Raw genomic sequence first — 14,907 nt, forward strand, 5'->3', positions numbered from 1 at the left:
TCCAGGATCTAGGCTCAGAGAATATTGAAACATTTTGAATCAACAAATATTGATATTGCAACATAGCAATGAGGGGGCGGCTCACACATTTTTCCCCCGGGCCAGTCTGTCTCTGTCTGATATTATTGTGTTGCCTATGCAGTAGTTGCACTATCTGGGTGCTTTTTATTTTTAAAAAACAGCTCTACATCCACACTATAGCTAACGTAGCAATATTTAATTTGAATTGAGGAAGATGGACAAGCAAGACTGATAGAATGAGAGGTGGAAATTCATTATACCAGAGGCAGGTAGGCTACAGGTAGGGATTAGGGCAGCCCAGTCATTCAAGATTGACCGAAGTTGGACATCTATGCATGTTCTGATGTCGGAAATGCCTTCAAAACTGGCCACTAGGGGCAACAGTGAGCGCTATTACCATCAAGTAGACTTGACTTTTGGTGATAGATCAGAAGGTTGCGTGTTCAAACCCAGTCGTGGACAGTGGTTTTTTATTTTTGGTTTTAACCCTATCACAAACCTTAACCCTTACTTTAACCATTCAGAATGAGCGCCTAAACTTAACTTTGAAATGTGACGTTTGGAGAAATGGAACGATACAGAGCAGCAGGAGCAAATTTGACGTTTGGGGAACGTGGATGAACGTCTAATTCTGCAGTGAGACTGTGAAAACTTGTTGGCTTAGGGATACAGCCAGAGGATGATGATGGAGTCGGCCTACAGCAAAACGTTTTTTTAAAGTTAGCCCAACTAAGTAATAATGAATGATTTGCATGATCTCAATTCTCATTCTGTCACTGCATGACAATGTACAATTTGTTATAGTCTACAATTGTTATTGTCTTTGAAGCCAAAATGCGCTAAAGAGCAAGTACATGAATACCAATACATGAAACCAAAATTGCACTAGCCTACTGGATGAATAAATATCCATTAAGCCTACAGCTACCTATTTTTTTTTTTTTTTTTTTTTTTACCTTTATTTAACTAGGCAAGTCAGTTAAGAACAAATTCTTATTTTCAATGACGGCCTAGGAACAGTGGGTTAACTGCCTGTTCAGGGGCAGAACGACAGATTTGTACCTTGTCAGCTCGGGGATTTGAACTTGCAACCTTCCGGTTACTAGTCCAACGCTCTAACCACTAGGCTACGCTGCCGCCCCAGCTACCTATATTTTAATGGTAATAAAATAGCTTTTGGTTTTGAATGGTCACTGAAAAAGAGGGTTTCCCCACCTCCCACCTCCCAATTCAGCCCCTGGCTATCAGATTACAACCAGGCTTACAAGGCCAAGTTCAAATGCCGACATCAAATTCAAAGCAATCGGCGCACTGTCTAAATGGCTGACTCACAAAACAAACTGTCACTGTCTCTGCTCTTTGCTTCCTAAAAGTGAGAGACAAGGATGCAGGCTGGCAGCTGCTCTCCAAGCAATGCTGCGCATGGTTCTAAAGCCAGTCAGCAAATACGCTAAACAGCCAGACAATACGTTAAACAGACATTGCATTTTAAATCGGGATTGGACTGATTTTAGCCTACTTTACATTTGTTGTCTTGAGCTAGGTTATGGTGACTGCCATACCCTGCCATACCCAACTGACGCCCATGTTTTAGAGTGGCTGGTGCTTCACAGTGTGACGACTGTGTGGCCCTGGAGACTTCCTTCCAGAGTTCCAACACGCTCTGCTAATTCAGCCTGAGTAGAAAGAAGTGTTTCTCCAAATGGAAAATGTCTGTTTGTTCCTCACGTCAACCTCACTGAATGATTAAATTCATTTAGGTACTCCAAAAGAGAGACGCGCTGTAAGATGGAACCATCATTTGCTTTCTGGTTATATTATATAACTTGTGTTGTCCCTATTTTGTGTGGTTTCCCCAGATGCTCAACTCACTCATGTTGTCCCTCTATGCTGTTTTTCTCTGTATTTCTCTAACAATATAGGATCGCCGTGTTGCAGGAGAACTTTCCCGCAAGAAATGTAAAAGACGTAGTGTATTTGAGGTTTAAAAAGGCTTCTGAAGTTTGCAATTTGCCCTTTGATTTTCCCTTACAAGAAAAATGGATCACCCCCTACAAAAATGTCCATTACTTATAATCTACATAATAATCCACATATCCTGTTGCTGCAGCATTACTTTCCAGCTGTAACAAACTGACTCAAATGAAGATCCTACATCTGTAATGTCTAACTAGATTGAATTATTATTTTACACAGGTACAGTACCAGTCAAAATTTTGGACACACCTACTCATTCCAGTGTTTTTCTTTATTTTTACTATTTTCTACATTGTAGAATAATAGTGAAGACATCAAAACTATTAAATAGCATATATGGAATCATGTAGTAACCAAAAAACTGAAGTGTTAAACAAAATATATATTTTATATTTGAGATTCTTCAAAGAGCCACCCTTTACCTTGATGACAGCTTTGCACAGTCTTGGCATTCTCTCAACCATCTTCATGAGGTAGTCACCTGGAATGCATTTCAATTAACAGGTGTGCCTTGTTAAAAGTTAATTTGTGGAATTTCTTTCCTTCTTAATGCGTTTGAGCCAATCAGGTGTGTTGTGACAAGGTAGGTCAATATTATGTCAAGAACAGATCAAATAAGCAAAGAGAAACAACAGTCCATCATTACTTTAAGATATGAAGGTCAGTCAATTTGGAAAATGTCAAGGAAAGTTTCTTCAAGTGCAGTCGCAAAAAGCATCAAGCTCTATGCTGAAACGGGCTTTTATGAGGACCGTCATAGGAAAGGAAGACCCAGAGTTACCTCTGCTGCAGAGGATAAGTTCATTAGAGTTAACTGCACCTCAGATTGCAGCCTAAATAAATGCTTCACAGAGTACAAGTAACAGACACATCTCAACATCAACTGTTCAGAGGAGACTGTGTGAATCAGGCCTTCATGGTTGAATTGCTGCAAAGAAACCACTAAAGGACACCAATAATAAGAAGAGACTTGCTTGGGCCAAGAAACATGAGCAATAGACATTATACCAGTAGAAATCTGTCCTTTGGTCTGATGACTCCAAATTTGAGATTTTTTGGTTCCAACCGCCGTGTCTTTGTGAGACGCAGAGTAGGTGAACGGATGATCTCCACATATGTGGTTCCCACTGTGAAGCATGGAGGAGGAGGTGTGACGGTGTGGGGGTGCTTTGCTGGTGACACTGTCAGTGATTTATTTAGAATTCAAGGCACACTTAACCAGCATGGCTACCACAGCAAAATTATCCCCCTTTTTTCCCCTGTATGTATGTGTACATAATGCCATGATTCTCTCTCCCTTCTCAGTTCCCAATGATCAGTGAGTTTGGGGGGGACAGGAACTCCTACTGCAGCTTTGAGTCCAAGGAGAATGTCCTGCTGCAGTCAGAGAACGGCAACCTGCAACAGAGAGTCAACGCCCTCACTCACGAGGTGAGACACCAGGGGCTTAATTTAATTCCACCCACAATGCAGTATTTATGAAAGGCAGTTGCTGTCCTTTCCATGGTAAAATCAAATCACAGGATGATTTTGCGAATTGTGAAAACGTACCGTTATTATCAGGTAGCCTCCACTCTTAGGTAGATGCTTTTGGTTTTCAGAATAAGTGCGTGGGAGCAGGCATTAGTTTGTACACAGTGTAAACATTGCTAGAGCAGTGTTTCCTCTGGCCATAAAACAAAATAACTACTCTATTCTTCCTTGTAAAAAAAATTGTATATCACTTTGTCTATTGCTGAGAGAGGAAGGAGAGGCAAGAGAGGAGAGGTGAAGGGGAGCGGTGTGGAGGGAGTATACGAAGCTGTGAGAGAAAAAAAGAGCGAGAGGGAGGAAGTGGTTTATGGGGAGCGAGACAAAGCGTGCCCATGGAAGACACAAGGTCACAGCGCTGCAACACGGGCTTTTATAAAAGATTGAATGTGTCACGCCTCAGCGAGTATGCTCCATACTCAGTCAAGGCACTTTTTGCTTCCCCTGCTAACCTGAAACGGTGGCTTCCACCTAGTAAACTAGGGGCGGACTTGTCTGGTCCATTTTCAGCTTAGTGGGCCTGTCTAACTCATTTTTTTTGTTGCACAAAATTCTCATTATCTGGTTAATAATGGGGGCCTCAAAGAAAGAAATGGGTGTGTTAGAAATGCCAGGGCTGATTTCTGGTCCCAGTCCACCCCTGTATGAAGACGATGGTTGCTATCCACACAGCTATCCACTCCTCTTAGTCACGATGTTGACAGCCTGGCTCACCTTGGCCGTGATTTCAGTGTGTTACCATAGACACGCTGCTGCTGAATAATTCTCTGCTCAAGCATCCAGGAATGTCATATCTCTCTTTGTCCTAGCTCCCTTTCTCTCTTTCCCTCTCTCTTTTTCTGACTTTCTCTCTCTCTCTCTCTCTCTCTCTCTCACTCTTTCTCTGTCTCCCTCGCTCTCTTTCTCTCTTCCTTTCTAGGTCTCTTTCTCTCTCTCTCTCTCATCAGATGCTTTCCCGCCCCCTCCTTTGTTTCCATCTTGATCTCTTTCATTTGTCTTCTTCCAAAGTCATCTATCCATTTGCCCACCATGTCTCCCACATACATTATCAGTAATGAGTTTCTATGACTTTGACAACCTAGTTATCAGACAGGGCCCATGTTCACAAAGAGTCTCAGAGTAGGAGTGTTGATATAGGATCAGTTTAGCCTTTTAGATAATAATGAATAAGATTCTATGGCCTATCCTACTGCGAGATGCTTTATGAATACGGGCCTTGATCTGTGGATGTAAAAGTAACCAAGATACTATTGTTGCAAAGTCTTTTGTCTCAATGTTGAAAGTAATTGATGGAATGAGAATACATGTAAAGGCTGTCGAGACTGTCTGGGAGACACTGTAACCATGAAAGGCTGGTGATGGCACCATCACTGACTACAGCTCAGCGTTCAACACCATAGTCCCCTCCAAGCTCATCACCAAGCTCGGAACCCTGGAGACTGAACACCCCCCTCTGCAACTGGATCCTGGACCTTCTGACAGGCGCCCCCAGGTGGTGAGAGTAGGTAACAACACATCTGCCATGCTGACCCTCAACATGGGGGCCCCTCAGGGGTGTGTGCTTAATCCCCTCCTGTACTCCCTGTTCATCCACAACTGTATGGCCATGCACAACTCTACCATCATTAAGTTTGCTGACAACACAGTGATAAGCCTGATCACCAATGACAATGAGACAGCCTACAGGGAGGAGGTCTGAAACCTGGCAGTGTGGTGCGAGGACAACAACCTCTCCCTCAACGTCAGCAAGACAACGGTGCTGAGCGTGGACTACAGGAAACGGAGGGGGTAGCTTCCACATCGACGGAGCTGTTGTGGAGCAGGTTGGAAAGATTTGGCATGGCCCCTCAGATCCTCAAAAAGTTGTACAGGTGCACCATTGAGAGCATATTGACTGGCTACATCACCGCTTGGTATGGCAACCGCCTTCGATCGCAAGGTGCTACAGAGGGTGGTGGGAATGGCCGAGTACATCACTGGGGCCTACTTCCCTGCCACCCAGAACCTCTATACCAGACGGTGTCAGAGGAAGGAAAATTGTCAAAGACCCCAGCCACCCATGCCATATACAGTGGCGAACCCCCGCAAGGTTCGATCACGGCAAGCGGTACCGGAGCACCAAGTCTGGGACCAAAAGGCACCTGAACAGCTTCTACCCACAAGCCATAAAACTGCTGAACAGTTAATAAAATGGTTACCCAGACTATTTCATTGACCTGTGCATAGAGTCACTGACTCTCTAAGACTGACTCTATGCACACTCACTGGACTCTACCCAAACTCACTCACTCACTCACACACACTACACTGACACTCCAACACACACACATGCATATTGATGCCACACACACACACCCATACACACACTTTCATGCTTCTGCTACTCTGTTTATTATCTATCCTGATTGCCTAGTCACTTTTACCCCTAAAGAAGTACTCAGCTACCTCATACCTCGTGCCGGTACTCCTTCTATATAGCCTCGTTATTTGTTGTGTTACTATATTATATTTGCTAATGTTCTTACTTTTTAACTCTGCAATTTTGGGAAAGGGCTCATAAGTACGCATTTCACAGTAAAATCTACACCTGCTGAAATTCACCAAATGTGACAAATACATAATTGTTTTGTTGTTGACACTAACACTGTCTGAAGTTGTCCTGTATAAGGATCATTATGCAATATTTGTTCAGGCTTCAGACTGAGAGAAACATTTTTTTTAAACAAACTCAAATAAACAAGTGAATCTGTTTTGTTTCTAAGAAGTTTCAACAGTGACATGAATCAAAACAGGAAATTGTGTCTGGCCCTTCAGTCATATAATTCCTCATCTCTCTCTCCCTTTCTCTTTCTCTCTTACTCTCTCTCTCTGTTCCCTCCCCTCTCTCCCCCAGGCCCAGAAGAGGAAAGAGCGTGAGGAGCAGCTGGAGGATGTGATTCAGGCCTATGAGAAAATCCACATGGAGAAGAGCAACCTCCAGAGAGACCTTGACAAAATGGTCAGATACCTCCATGCCATACCTTCATCTCTGCGTCCCTCCACCCTTCAATCCAGCCATGTCCCATCCCTGCATCCCTCCTTCCTTCCTACCTTCCATCCATCCACTTCTTCATCCCTGCATCCCTCCCTCCCTCCATCCAACCAATCTACGATATATCCACAAATGTTCCCAAAATGCTTTTTGAACATCCATATAATGATATTAAATATTCATATTAAAACTTTTTTGGAACTTTAATTATTTATTTGAACACTTTCCCTAAGTTGCAATGACGACAGGGGGTCTAGAGCCTTGCCTAACCCCAAGCAGCTGTTCAGAGGCCCTATATCAGTAGAGGGTTTCTCATGATTAATTATGAGGCCATGCTTCTACCCCAGCCTGTGTGTTCTACCTGGTTACAAGCCTGATCGAATCCCAATAAAGCAGATATCCCCAACAGTACTTTACAAATTACTTCCCAAAAAATGATTTAAGAAAATCGTGTCTGAAATTGAAAAGCAACACTATGCACTCTCAGCATTTTGCATGTGTTCCAAAGGATATTAGATCACGTGTGTGAAAGAGGTTAATTGTAGAAACCACCCAGCCTGAAACCATTTACAGTAAATGTGAGGTTCTATAGAATGACTTTACACTGGCTAAGATTTTAACTACACTACTGTTCAAAAGTTTGGGGTCACTTAGAAATGTCCTTGTTTTTGAAAGAAAATCCCATTGTTTTGTCCATTAAAATAACATAAAATTAATCAGAAATACAGTGTAGACATTATTAATGTTGTAAATTACTATTGTAGCTGGAAACGGCTGATTTTGAATGGAATATCTACATAGGTGTACAGAGGTGTAATGAGTACGATGGGAGACTGGCACCTTCATTAAATTGTACCCGCAAAACACCAGTCTCAACGTCAACAGTGAAGAGGCGACTCCGGGATGCTGGCCTTCTAGGCAGGGTTGCAAAGAAAAAGTCATATCTCAGACTGGCCAATAAAAATAAAATATTAAGATGGGCAAAAGAACACAGACACTGGACAGAGGAACTCTGCCTAGAAGGCCAGCATCCCGAAGTCACCTCTTCACTGTTGACTTTGATCCTGGTGTTTTGCGGGTACTATGTAATGAAGCTGCCAGTGAGAAGTTGTGAGGTGTCTGTTTCTCAAACTAGACACTCTAATGTACTTGTCCTCTTGCTCAGTTGTGCACCGGGGCCTCCCACTCTTTTATTCTGGTTAGGGCCAGTTTGCTCTGTTCTGTGAAGGGAGTAGTACACAGCGTTGTACGAGATCCTCTGTTTCTTGGCAATTTCTCGCATGGAATAGCCTTAATTTCTCATAACAAGAATAGACTGACGAGTTTCAGAAGAAAGTTCTTTGGTCCGGGACATTTTGAGCATGTAATCGAACCTACAAATGCTGATGCTCCAAATACTCAACTAGTCTAAAGAAGGCCAGTTTTATTGCTTCTATAATCAGAACAACAGTTTTCAGCTGTGCTAACATAATTGCAAAAGGGTTTTCTACTGATCAATTAGCCTTTTAAAATTATGAACTTGTATTAGCTAACACAACATGCCATTGGAACACAGGAGTGATGGTTGCTGATAATGGGCCTGTGTATGCCTATGTAGATATTCCCATTCCCATTTCCATTAAAATTATTTTAATGGACAAAAAATGTGCTTTTCTTTCAAAAACAAGGACATTTCTAAGTGACCCCAAACTTTTGAATGGTAGTGTATGTTATACCTGCCATTATGAATACCATACATCAAACTCTAACCAGGACACTAACAAGCATTCGGTCTTGCACCCAACTTTCCACTAGTCTGATTCCAGATCTGTATGTGCCTTACCCAACTTCTCCGAATATCATTGTCAAAGCCATATGTTTGTGTCTCTGTATCTGATCCTAGACCAGTCTAGTGGAGAAACACGTAGAGCGAATCCTAGGTCTGGAGTCTGCTCTGAGACAGAGGGACAACTCGCTACAGAAGTTCAACACCCAGCTACACAGCAAGGACATCCAATACCTGCAGCTGCACAGCCCAGACAATCACAGTGAGTCTCTATTAAGGTGGCACAAGCCTTGAAACCCTTCTCACACACTATTGTCTGCCGACGCTTGCAGGATTGGATTAGTATTTTCATTTCAATACACTTTAGTCCAGGATCTGATTTAAAATATGATTAGTCAATGTCCTCATACATTTTTTTATTTTTAATTGGCAGCTTTACTACCTCCAGAGCTGGCCAAATTCAAATGGGATGGGCCCCAATCCTGTTTGTTCCAGTAGTTGGGTTTCTCTGTCTTATTTTTTCTATTCCTAGCATATCTTGCTGTGTTGACCGGGGTGTTTTTTTTAATGAGCTGTGGTCCTCAACTAACTGGTTAAATAAAGGTTAAATAAAGGTTAAATAAATACATTCCTCTAAGGACCACTCGCGCCCATCTTCTTCTTTGGGATAACCGCATTCGCAACAATTATATGTGCATTCCGCCACCTAATGTGTATTATAAAGATCCCCAAAATGGGGGGGGGGGGGGGAGAAATAATATATATATATATATATACACTGCTCAAAAAAATAAAAGGAACACTTAAACAACACAATGTAACTCCAAGTCAATCACACTTCTGTGAAATCAAACTGTCCACTTAGGAAGCAACACTGATTGACAATAAATGTCACATGCTGTTGTGCAAATGGAATAGACAAAAGGTGGTAATTATAGGCAATTAGCAAGACACCCCCAATAAAGGAGTGGTTCTGCAGGTGGTGACCACAAACCACTTCTCAGTTCCTATGCTTCCTGGCTGATGTTTTGGTGACTTTTGAATGCTGGCGGTGCTTTCACTCTAGTGGTAGCATGAGACGGAGTCTACAACCCACACAAGTGGCTCAGGTAGTGCAGCTCATCCAGGATGGCACATCAATGCGAGCTGTGGCAAGAAGGTTTGCTGTGTCTGTCAGCGTAGTGTCCAGAGCATGGAGGCGCTACCAGGAGACAGGCCAGTACATCAGGAGACGTGGAGGAGGCCGTAGGAGGGCAACAACCCAGCAGCAGGACCGCTACCTCCGCCTTTGTGCAAGGAGGAGCACTGCCAGATCCCTGCAAAATGACCTCCAGCAGGCCACAAGGGTGCTGCTCAGCCCCCTCCTTTACTCCCTGTTCAGCCATGACTGCGTGACCATCAACTCAATCATCAAGTTTGCAGACGACACAACAGTAGTGGGCTTGATTACCAACAACTACGAGACAGCCTACAGGGAGAAGGTGAGGGCACTCGGCAGTTTGGTGTCAGGAAAACAACCTCTCACTCAACGTCATCAAAACAAAGGAGATGATCATGGACTTCAGGAAACAGCAGAGGGAGCACCCCCCTATCCACACCGACGGAACAGCAGTGGAGAAAGTGGAATGTTTTAAGTTCCTCGGCGTACACATCACAGACAATCTGAAATGGTCCACCCACACAGACAGTGTGGTGAAGAAGGCACAGCAGCGCCTCTTCAACCTCAGGAGGCTGAAGAAATTTGGCTTGTCACATAAAACCCTCACAAACTTTTACAGATGCACAATTGAGAGCATCCTGTCGGGCTGTACCACCGCATGGTACGGCAACTGCACAGGCCTCAACCGCAAGGCTCTCCAGAGGGTGGTGCTGTCTGCACAACACATCACTACCTGCCCTCCAGGACACCTACAGCACCCGATGTCACAGGAAGGTCAAAAAGATCATCAAGAACAACAACCACCCGAGCCACTGCCTGTTCACCCCACTATCATCCAGAAGGCGAGGTCAGTATAGGTGCATCAAAGCTGGGACCGAGAGACTGAAAAACAGCTTCTATCTCAAGGCCATCAGAATGTTAAACAGCCATCACTAACACAGAGAGGCTGCTGCCTACATACAGAGTTGAAATCATTGGCCACTTTAATAAATGGATCACTAGTCACTTTAAATAATGTCACTTTAATAATGTTTACCCCTCTTACATTACTCATCTCATATGTTTATACTGTATTTTATTCCATCTATTGCATCTTGCCTATGCTGCTCGGTCATCGCTCATCCATATATTTAAATGTACATATTCTTATTCCATCCCTTTAGATTTGTGTGTGTTAGGTAGTTGTTGTGGAATTGTTTGATTAGTTGTTAGATATTACTGCACTGTCGGAACTAGAAGCATTTCGCTACACTACACTACAAATTAACATCTGCTAACCATATGTGACCAATCAAATGTTATTTTATTTTATTTTACATATGCGGAACACTTGTTGGCTGCTTTTCCTTCCCTCTACGGTCCAACTCATCCCAAACCATCTCAATTGGATTGAGGTTGGGTGATTGTGGAGGCCAGGTCATCTGATGCAGCACTCCATCACTCTCCTTCTTGGTCAAATAGCCCTTACACAGCCTAGAGGTGTGTTTTGGGTCATGTCTTGTTGAAAAACAAATGATAGTCCCACTAAGCACAAACCAGATGAGATGGCATATCGCTGCAGAATGCTGTGGTAGCCATGCTGGTTAAGTGTGCCTTGAATTCTAAATAAATCACTGACAGTGTCAACAGCAAAGCACCCCCACACCATCACACCTCCTCCTCCATGCTTCACGGTGGGAACCACACATGGAGATCATCCGTTCACCTACTCTGCGTCTCACAAATACACGGCGGTTGGAACCAAATATCTCAAATTTGTACTCATCAGATCAAAGGACATATTTCCACCGGTCTAATGTCCATTGCTCGTGTTTCTAGACCCAAGCAAGTCTCTTCTTATTGGTGAGCTTTAGTAGTGGTTTCTTTGCAGCAAATCGACCATTAAGGTCTGATTCACGCAGTCTCCTCTGAACAGTTGATGTTAAGATGTGTTTGTTACTTGAACTCTGTGAAGCATTTATTTGGGCTGCAATCTGAGGTGCAGTTAACTCTAATGAACTTATCTTGTGCAGCAGAGGTAACTCTGGGTCTTCCTTACCTGTGGCGGTCCTCATGAGAGCCAGTTTCAGCATAGCTCTTGATGGTTTTTGAGACAGCACTTGGAGAAACTTTCAAAGTTCTTGAAATTTCCCAAATTGACTGACCATGTCTTAAAGTAATGATGGACTGTCATTTGTCTTTACTTATTTGAGCTGGTCATGCCATAATATGGACTTGGTTTTTTACCAAATAGGGCTATCTTCTGTATACCACCCCTACCTTGTCACAACACAACTGATTGGCTCAAATGCATTAAGAAGGAAAGAAATTCCACAAATTCACTTTTAACAAGGCACACATGTTAATTGAAATGCATTCCAGGTGACTACCTCATGAAGCTGGTTGAGAGAATGCCTAGACTGTACTAAGCTGTCATCAAGGCAAATGGTGGCTACTTTTAAGAATATAAAATATATTTTTTTTTATTAACACTTTTTTGGTTACTACATGATTTCATATGTGTTATTTCATCATTTTGATGTCTTTACCTTTTTATTCTACAATGTAGAAAATAGTACAAATAAAGAAAAACCCTCAAATGAGTAGTTGTGTGTAACAGTCCTGACCTGTTTTATGTTGTTTTTTATGTGTTTATAGTCAGGGCATGTGTTTTGGGTGGGCAGTCTATGTTATCTGTTTCTATGTTGGTTTTGGGTTACCTGGTATGGCTCTTGATTAGAGGCAGGTGGTTTGCGTTTTCCTCTAATTAAGAGTCATATTTAGGTAGGGCGTTCTCACTGTTTGTTGGTGGGTGATTGTCTCCTGTGATGTCTCTCGTGTTGTCGATGTATATTCACATACGGGACTGTTTGGCTGTTCGTTTCGTTTCGATGTCGTCTGTTTCCTGTTCGTGAGTTTACGTTTCAGTTATGTAAGTTTATGTTCAGGTTTCGTTCTACGTCGTTTTTCTTGTTTTTGTAAAGTTTGGTAAAGTGTTTGTTTTCGTGTTGCCATCATCATCAGTTTTGTCGTTTATAAATAAAAAGATGGCTTATTTCCCACAAGCTGCGTTTTGGTCTGAAGATCCTTCTCTCCTCGCCTCATCCGAGGATGAGGAGAGTGACAGCCTTAACAGAATCACCCACCACGCTAAGACCAAGCGGTATGGGAATGCTCTACGGAGCAACAAGGACTCCTGGACTTGGGAGGAGATCCTGGACGGTAGAGGACGTTGGGCTCAACCAGGGGAATATCGCCGTCCAAAGGAGGAGTTGGAAGCAGCGAAGGCTGAGAGGCGCTGGTATGAGGAGGCAGCGCGACGACGCGGTTGGGAGCCCGTGAGTCAGACCAAAAAATTTCTTGGGGGGGGGGCACACGAGGAGTGTGGCAAAGCCGGGTAGGATACCCGAGCCAACTCCCCGTGCTTACCGTGGAGGTAGAAGGCGTCGTACTGGTAAGACACCGTGTTATGCGGTAAAGCGCACGGTGTCCCCAGTACGCGTGCTTAGCCCAGTGCGGGCTATTCCACCTTGCCGCACTGGGAGGGCTAGGTTGGGCATCGAGCCGGATGTCATGAAGCCGGCCCAACGTATCTGGCCTCCAGTACGTCTCCTCGGGCCGGCGTACATGGCACCAGCCTTACAGGTGGTGTCCCCGGTTCGCCTGCATAGGCCAGTGCGGGCTATTCCACCTCGCTGCACTGGCAGGGCTACGGGGATCATTCAACCTGGTAGGGTTGGGGAGGCTCGGTGCTCAAGAGCACGTGTCCTCCTTCACGGTCCGGTAGACCCGGTGCCACCTCCATGTACCAGTCCTCCGGTGGCAGCCCCCCGTACCAGGCTGTCTCTCCGGGTTCTCTCTCCTGCTGTTTCCTCCTCTCCAGCGCAGCCAGTGCCTAGACCACGCACCAGGCTGTCTCTCCTTCTCCTTCCTACAGAGCCATCCGTCTCCCCAGCGCCATCTGAGCCATCCGTCTCCCCAGCGCCATCTGAGCCATCCGTCTCCCCAGCGCCATCTGAGCCATCCGTCTCCCCAGCGCCGTCTGAGCCATCCGTCTGCCATGAGCCTGCAAAGCCGCCCGTCTGTCATGAGCCTGCAAAGCCGCCCGTCTGTCATGAGCCTGCAAAGCCGCCCGTCTGCCATGAGCCTACAGAGCCGCCCGCCAGACAGGAGCCGCTAGAGCCGCCCGCCAGACAGGAGCCGCTAGAGCCGCCCGCCAGACAGGATCTGCCAGAGCCGCCAACCAGACAGGATCTGCCAGAGCCGCCAACCAGACAGGATCTGCCAGAGCCGCCAACCAGACAGGATCTGCCAGAGCCGCCAACCAGACAGGATCTGCCAGAGCCGTCCTGCCATGACCAGCCAGAGTCGTCCAGCCAGGACCTGCCAGAGTCGTCCAGCCAGGACCTGCCAGAGTCGTCCAGCCAGGACCTGCCAGAGTCGTCCAGCCAGGACCTGCCAGAGTCGTCCAGCCAGGACCTGCCAGAGCCGTCCAGCCAGGACCTGCCAGAGCCGTCCAGCCAGGACCTGCCAGAGCCGTCCAGCCAGGACCTGCCAGAGCCGTCCAGCCAGGACCTGCCAGAGCCGTCCAGCCAGGACCTGCCAGAGCCGTCCAGCCAGGACCTGCCAGAGCCGTCCAGCCAGGACCTGCCAGAGCCGTCCTGCCAGGACCTGCCAGAGCCGTCCAGCCAGGACCTGCCAGAGCCGTCCAGCCAGGACCTGCCAGAGCCGTCCAGCCAGGACCTGCCAGAGCCGTCCAGCCAGGACCTGCCAGAGCCGTCCAGCCAGGACCTGCCAGAGCCGTCCAGCCAGGACCTGCCAGAGCCGTCCAAACAGGACCTGCCAGAGTCCCTCAGCCAGGACCTGCCAGAGTCCTTCAGCCGGGATCTGCCCCTTGTCCCGGTGCTGCCCCTTGTCCCGGTGCTGCCCCTTGTCCCGGTGCTGCCCCTTGTCCCGGTGCTGCCCCTTGTCCCGGTGCTGCCCCTTGTCCCGGTGCTGCCCCTTGTTCCGGTGCTGCCCCTTGTCCCGGTGCTACCCCTTGTCCCGGTGCTGCCCCTTGTCCCGGTGCTGGCCGTTTATTTAGGGGAAGGTAGTTTTAGGGTGGTCAGTGGAAGGGGTAGACAGAAGAGGGGAGTGACTATGGTGGTGTGGGGAGAGCGTCCAGAGCCGGAGCCACCACCGTGGTCAACTGCCCACCCAGACCCTCCCCTGGACTTTGTGCTGGTGCGCCCGGCGTTCGCACCTTGAGGGGGGGGTTCTGTAACAGTCCTGACCTGTTTTATGTTGTTTTTTATGTGTTTATGGTCAGGGCATGTGTTTTGGGTGGGCAGTCTATGTTATCTGTTTCTATGTTGGTTTTGGGTTACCTGGTATGGCTCTTGATTAGAGGCAGGTGGTTTGCGTTTTCCTCTAATTAAGAGTCATATTTAGGTAGGGCGTTCTCAC

The 14,907-nt window shown here is 45.9% G+C and overlaps 1 protein-coding gene across 4 annotated transcripts in view; it reads left to right on the forward strand.

Annotated features, from left to right (window-relative positions):
• tbkbp1 (TBK1 binding protein 1) overlaps positions 1-14,907 on the forward strand; it is a 72,581-nt gene that overhangs the window by 36,816 nt on the left and 20,858 nt on the right. For all 4 annotated transcript variants that reach the window (XM_055912676.1, XM_055912704.1, XM_055912611.1 and 1 more), the window contains exons 3-5: positions 3,304-3,429; positions 6,422-6,526; positions 8,442-8,586. In XM_055912676.1, the coding sequence (XP_055768651.1) occupies positions 3,304-3,429; positions 6,422-6,526; positions 8,442-8,586 (376 nt within the window). The remainder of the gene's footprint in view (positions 1-3,303; positions 3,430-6,421; positions 6,527-8,441; positions 8,587-14,907) is intronic.

This window comes from Salvelinus fontinalis, chromosome 1 (genome assembly GCF_029448725.1).
Source record: "Salvelinus fontinalis isolate EN_2023a chromosome 1, ASM2944872v1, whole genome shotgun sequence".
NCBI classification, from domain to species: Eukaryota; Metazoa; Chordata; class Actinopteri; order Salmoniformes; family Salmonidae; genus Salvelinus; species Salvelinus fontinalis.